General features: G+C 54.1%; 1 protein-coding gene across 3 annotated transcripts in view; it reads right to left on the reverse strand.

Moving 5' to 3' along the window:
* The window catches only part of Il9r (interleukin 9 receptor), an 11,056-nt gene extending 5,335 nt beyond the window's left edge, over positions 1-5,721 (reverse strand). For 2 of the 3 annotated variants that reach the window (XM_021178042.2, XM_021178041.2), the window contains exons 1-2: positions 5,623-5,721; positions 281-391 (exon numbers count right to left, since the gene is read on the reverse strand). In XM_021178042.2, the coding sequence (XP_021033701.1) occupies positions 281-391; positions 5,623-5,650 (139 nt within the window). In that variant the 5' untranslated portion in view covers positions 5,651-5,721. Of the gene's footprint in view, positions 1-280; positions 407-5,622 lie in introns of all 3 variants that reach the window. The other variant, XM_021178040.1, reaches the window with a different exon arrangement.
* Between the last annotated feature and the right edge of the window lie 694 nt (positions 5,722-6,415).

The following is a 6,415-nucleotide window of genomic DNA, read 5'->3' on the forward strand; positions in this document are numbered from 1 at the left end:
AGGGCCTTAAGGCAGAGCTGAGGTAGGTGGAGAAAGTCCCAAGGGAAGGTTTCAGGGGCAGGGTGAGAGGCTTGGCGGGGGCTGGGTTTTGTACATGATATGTAGGCCAGTCAGACCTAAGAGCTTTACTGAGTTGGAAACTGTGGGATGCTAGAAGGCACATGCTAACAGAGTTTGGGCCAATGCTTTTCCCTGGGGTTTTACAGGTGCTAACCTGTCCCCGACTCCCCTAATTCTCTATACAGCCAACTGGGGGTGGGGGGTGGCTCACAGCCCTCACCTCCTCCTCCTTGCTCTGGGACTGAGACTCCCCAGCAGACACAAGAGCAGACACAGCTGTAGATCAGGAACCAGGAGACCTGTTTCACTGCCGCTCTCTCCAACGTCCAACCTGCAAAAAACAAAACTGTAGGGCCTGAGAAAGGCACGCAGTGGGAGGCGTCTCCTATGTTAGGCACTGCTGTGGGAGGCATCCCCTGTGCTGGACACTGCTGTGGGAGGTGTCCCCTGTGATGGGCACTGCTGTGGGAGGTGTCCCCTGTGCTGGGCACTGCTGTGAGAGGTGTCCCCCGTACTGGACACTGCTGTGGGAGGCATCCCCTGTGCTAGGCACTGCTGTGGGAGGTGTCCCCTGTGCTAGGCATTGCTGTGGGAGGTGTCCCATGTGGTAGGCACCCTGTGGGAGATGTCCCCTGTGCTAGGCACCCAGTGGGAGGTGTCCCCTGTGCTAGGCACTGCTGTGGAAGGCATCCCCTGTGCAAGGCACTGCTGTGGGAGGTGTCCCCTGTGCTAGGCACCCTGTGGGAGGCTTCCCCCTGTGCTAGGCACTGCTGTGGGAGGCATTCCCTGTGCTAGGCACAGCTGTGGGAGGCGTCCCCTGTGCTAGGCACAGCTGTGGGAGGCGTCCCCTGTGCTAGGCACTGCTGTGGGAGGCGTCCCCTGTGCTAAGTAGGCACACTGTGGGAGATGTCCCCTGTGCTAGGCACCCTGTGGGAGGCGTCCCCCTGTGCTAGGCACTGCTGTGGGAGGCATCCCCTGTGCTAGGCACTGCTGTGGGAGGCATCCCCTATGCTAGGCACTGCTGTGGGAGGTGTCCCCCGTGGTATGCACCCTGTGGGAGATATCCCCTGTGCTAGGACCTAGTGGGAGGTGTCCCCTGTGCTAGTCACTGCTGTGGAAGGCATCCCCTGTGCAAGGCACTGCTGTGGGAGGTGTCCCCCGTGCTGGGCACTGCTGAGGGAGGTGTCCCCCATGCTAGGCATTGCTGTGGGAGGTGTCCCCCATGCTAGGCATCCTGTGGGAGGTCTCCCATGTGCTGGGCACTGCTGTGGAAGGCATCCCCTGTGCAAGGCACTGCTATGGGAGGCGTCCCCTGTGCTAGGCACTCTGTGGGAGGTGTCCCCCTGTTCTAGGCACTGCTATGGGAGGCGTCCCCTGTGCTAGGCACCCTGTGGGAGGCATCCCCCTGTGCTAGGCACTGCTGTGGGAGGCATCCCCCGTGCTAGGCACCCTGTGGGAGGCATCCTCCTGTGCTAGGCACCCTTTGGGAGGCATCATCCACTGTTCTCAGCTGTCTCACAAAAGAGTGAGCCCCTGAGCCCTGAGAAACCTGGGGAGCCACAAGTGGATGGAGACCAGAAGCTGAGCCTTAGGAAGTGCCTGGTTACATGATTCTACTGAGGCCCTGTCAGAAGAGTCATTTGCATCTACAGATGGCTCACTGATAGCCTCTGAGCAGGAAACAGGGCCACCCTTGTTATACAAGCCTGATCACTGATAGAGAAGAAGGAAGCACATGTACAGAGGCCACAGCGCCGCCTCCGCAGACAGCACTCTCACCCACCTACCCAAAACCCCAACTGCACAACCTCAACTCGGACTTGTGTTAACTTCAGCCCACCGCCCAGGAGCCTGCCTCCTGTATCTCTAGACAGACCCATTAAGGCTTTGTCTTCCTATGGGATAGAACATAGAACCTGGGTCACCAAGGGCATCAAAGCTAAGCTATCTGGGCAGTGTCTGTCTCCTCTTGGGATAATTATTGGCCAAGTGGGGATGAAAATCCCAGCCCAGTCCTAGAGCATATGAGAGCAGGATCCCCAAGTGACAGAACTGGAGAGAGGATTGTCACTGTCACCATGTCCAGCCGAGAACTGACACAGTCCTCAGGGATAACTTTGCCACCACTGGAGGGAACCAGTTTATGGCAGTATCAGGCTGACCGGTGAGAAAAAGGGACTGGGGTGACTTCCGGCCCAGTGTACCCCTTTTCTAGCCAGGGATAGAGACAAGTGCACCAGAGTTAGAAGTGGCCCGATTCAAGCTGATGCAATAAAGCCATCATGTGGGTGGAGAGCATTTCCATCCGCACTGGGTGACTCGGGGAGGGTGGGGTCACCATCTAATGATGAGAAAACAGAAACCCAGAGAAACCAGAGACTAAACCAGCACATGACTCTCTTGGCTCTTCTGTTTGGGGGAGGGGTCCCACAAACTCCCACAACATCTATGAACATCCTGAAAGCAATGTGTGAGTCCTGGGGCTTGACCTAACAAATGAGGCCAAAGTCGTGGGCAGCATAAGCCTCTTTCTCCCTGGAGGTTGACCACCATGGGTTTGGACAGAGCACTGACAGGGGGCCTCCCTACCTTGAGAGACAGACTATGGGCCAGGTGCCTAGGACAGAGGGAAACAACTGAATGAATACTTACTGGTCCTTGAAGAAGCTGGGCTGGGACCAGAAACATCTGACCACAAATCAGACACACCAGGCCATAGAACCATGTGAGAAGCTAAAGAGAGCAACACCCACCATCTTGGGATAGATGTTCCTGGCATGTAGTGCTCCCTGCCTGGCATGTAGTCCTCCCGTGAAGCTCCCACCTCTGCCCAGCAAAGGCTTTTCACAACAGGCCTGACAACATAGCCCTCTCAGCCTCTCACAAACAAAACCAATGATAATACAACAACAACACAGTTGTGGAGGTAAGAACTATACAAGGAGTCGCAGCCAAGCCCTGCTGTGTGTCTGTCTGTGTCTCTGTGTGTCTGCATCTGTGTCGACTCATGCAGGAGGTACTGTAATACTCTACCCCTGAGCTACACTCCAGGTCCACCTTTTTACTTTTTATTTTGAGACAGGGTCTATCTTGGTTAATTTTATGTCAACTTGATACAAGCTAGAGTGATTTGGGAAGAACATTTCTCAAGAAAATACCTCCCTAAGATTTGTCTATAGCCAAGTCTGTAGTACATTTTCTTGTTTAGTGATTGAAGTGGCAGGGCCATCCATCCCTGGGCTGATAGTTCTGGGGTGTAAAAGAAAGCAGGCTGTGGAGCAAGCCATGAGGTACAAGCCAAGAGCAGCCTGCTCCTCTATGCTTCCCCCCCTCCCCCCCCATCAGCTCCTGCCTTGACTTCCTTTGAAGATGTGGAAGTGTAAACAGAATAAACCCTTTCGTCCCTGGGCTACTTTTGGTCACAGTGTTTTAGTGTAGCAATAAGAAACCTAATGAAGACAGGGTCTCACTAAGTTGCCCAGGCTGGCCTTGAACTGCCTTAACCTCCCAGCTAGCTGAAATGGCAGATCTGTGCCATTGGCCTGGATCCTTCTTATAACTTTTTTCTTTTATTTTTTTTTCTAGGCTTACTTATTTTCTTTTACATGTATGAGTATTTTGCTTGTGTGTATGTCTATGTACCATGTGCATGCTTACAGATGGGTATGAGCCACTATGTTTGTGCTGGAAACGGAACCTGGGTCACTTCAAGAACAGCAAGTTCTCTTAACCACCAAACCATCTCCCTGTCTCCTCTTATCTTTTCTTTTTCCCCTGCACTGGGTATTGAACCCAAGGCCCTGTGTACGCTGCGCATGCACCTACCGATCGAGTTATATCCCCAGGCCCTGCTCCCTATCTTGCCGGGGTGGGGGAACTCCCTATTCTCCTGCCCACTCGCAAAGCCCACAGAAATGGAGGAGGACAGAAGAAGGCTGCTCTGTGTGTCAACCTTGTCCAGCAGTGGCTTCTCTCTAGAGGTGGAGGCAGCAGTGCAGCCGCCCTGCTCTCCAGAAGTATCAGGGGCCTGTGACATACGCAAGCTGTGTCAGGAAATGGGGCTGGAGGTGGGCAGAGGATCCAGCTTCCCTTTGAATGCCAGCAGACTGTGAGGTCCTCCTCTGGAACCAGGGGGATCCCTGTGCTATGCGCGGTGTGTGAGGACATTGATGAGCTGATACAGTTGGATGCTAACAGCCTGAAGGATGGGGCCAGCAGACCAACTGGGCCAGGACAAGGTAGCAGACCAGAAGGAGCAGAGAAAGATGCCCTCAAAAGCACCTTCCCACACACTGCCTGCAGAAGAGGCAACTAGCCGGGGTAGAAGTCTGTGGTACTGTGGCTGGAGAAGAGGCTGGATCCGGAAGTGGTGGATGGACCAGGGAAGAAAAGAAGGATGCAGTCTGAGAGCACAGGGAAGTGGTTGGCGGTGGGGGTGGGGTAGGGGTGGGGAGTTCCTCCTGGCACTGTTACTCTGCCACTCCCTCCACCTTTACCCATCCTAAAGCACTTGCCCATCTTCCAGCCCAGCTCCCTTGCCTGATAGGAGGACTGCATCCAGGCTCAGCCAGCTCTGTGCCCCTCAGCACCCGAACAAGCAGCCCTGCCTACGGACAGGACTCAAGCAGATGAACTGACTTGAGGTACACTTGCAGGGTGGGCGGGTGGGAGGAAATGGTGCTCCAGTGCTCCCTTGGCCACCGTGAGGAAGTGCCTGCCTGCTGTGCCGTGTGCTCCCTGCACTAGCAGGGGCCTCCCCGGTGGCAGCCACTTGCAGGCAAAGCTGACTAAGCCTGCTGGGTAATCCAGGCTGAGCACCTGATACTGTGAGTCTCTTGCACAGCCCAACTCCATAATAAAAATGCCCCTCCCACCTCCCACCAAAGCCACCCTGTCTCTGGTGGTGGTATCCATACCTTTTTCACCAGAGTGGGTGTCGTGGGTTATGATTTACTCCTGGGAGGCCGAGCCCTGGCCAAGAGTAAGCCCAGAGCATTAGTGTCAGAGGTAGATCAAGGTGGGAGATAGAGGGGGATCCCAGCAGAAAGACCTCTGAGGCTCAGTAACCCAGAAACAGAATTCTACTTATCTACACATGCCCTCCCCTTCCAGCCCCACAGAGCTAACCTGGAATCCCACGAGTACACACGGCCTCCCAGATCCTCTCCTACCATGAAGTTTTCAAAAGATCTGGAGGTTTCGAGGGATTTTACCAACCCTGGGCCTAAGTGGTTAGGTTTTGTTCCCCCATAAAAAGCTCAACCATTGATAAAGCAAAGCTTCTCCCATAACATAGCCTGGCCAACGTGGTGCCCTTCCCTTTCCTGCCTGGGGCATGGACACACTGACCGAAAGACAACCTCACGGCCCCCACCCACCCCAGCCCCGAACATTGCAATTTCTCTTTTCATGATTATCTCTGGAAAGATACCACGTCTGGGAGATAGTCAAGACCAGTACACCAGACAAGGTCAAAGGAGGGTGATGTCACCCACATTGCCGAGGACACAGTTCTCTTGCCTCCTCAAGTTTACGTCCAGGGAGCCCTAAATACAGACTCACCTTCCGCAACACATCTTCCCAGGGCCATGGAGAGTCTCAGGCAGCCCCAGCCAGGAGGTGACTTACTGCCAACTGTCCTTGGGTGCACTGCAAAGCCCCTTACCTGATCCAGGAGATAAGAGAGATGAGTCTCTCAGCAGGCTGACATGGCCCACCCACATCGAAAACCACAAGACATCACAGAGCTACTGTCCTCCACAGAGCTCAGAGATGCCTGTCGCCACCTGCTGCAAGCCAAAGAATGGTGAGGACGGATAAGCTCTCACTCTGTGACACTGAGGATTGCCACGCACGGATGGCAGACATTTATCTCCTGAGTGACAGAGCATGCACATCCTCCCAGGCAATGCCACTGGGTCAGCACAGGAGGCGAGGTCGGAGAGCAGAGCAGTGCTTGAGCAGAACCCTGCCTAGGGTTTTCCCCTTCGAGGTTCTTCTGAGACTAAAGCACTGGCAGTCACTGAATGCTAAATATAAGGAGAGACTAAGTCAAGGAAAACCAGTAATGCATCGTGACGGTGCACAACTTTAGTCCCAGCACTCAGGAGGCAGAGGCAGGCAGATCTCTGTGAGCTCAAGGCCAGCCTCGTCTACATAGTTGGTTCTAGGACAGCCAAGGCTATGCTACACAGAAAAACCCTGTCTCAAAGCAGCCCCCTCCAAGAAGAAAGAAAGAAAGAAAGAAAGAAAGAAAGAAAGAAAGAAAGAAAAGAGAAGAGAAGAGAAGAGAAGAGAAGAGAAGAGAAGAGAAGAGAAGAGAAGAGAAGAGAAGAGAAGAGAGAGAAGAGAAGAG

This window comes from Mus caroli, chromosome 11 (assembly GCF_900094665.2).
Source record: "Mus caroli chromosome 11, CAROLI_EIJ_v1.1, whole genome shotgun sequence".
Taxonomy (NCBI): domain Eukaryota; kingdom Metazoa; phylum Chordata; class Mammalia; order Rodentia; family Muridae; genus Mus; species Mus caroli.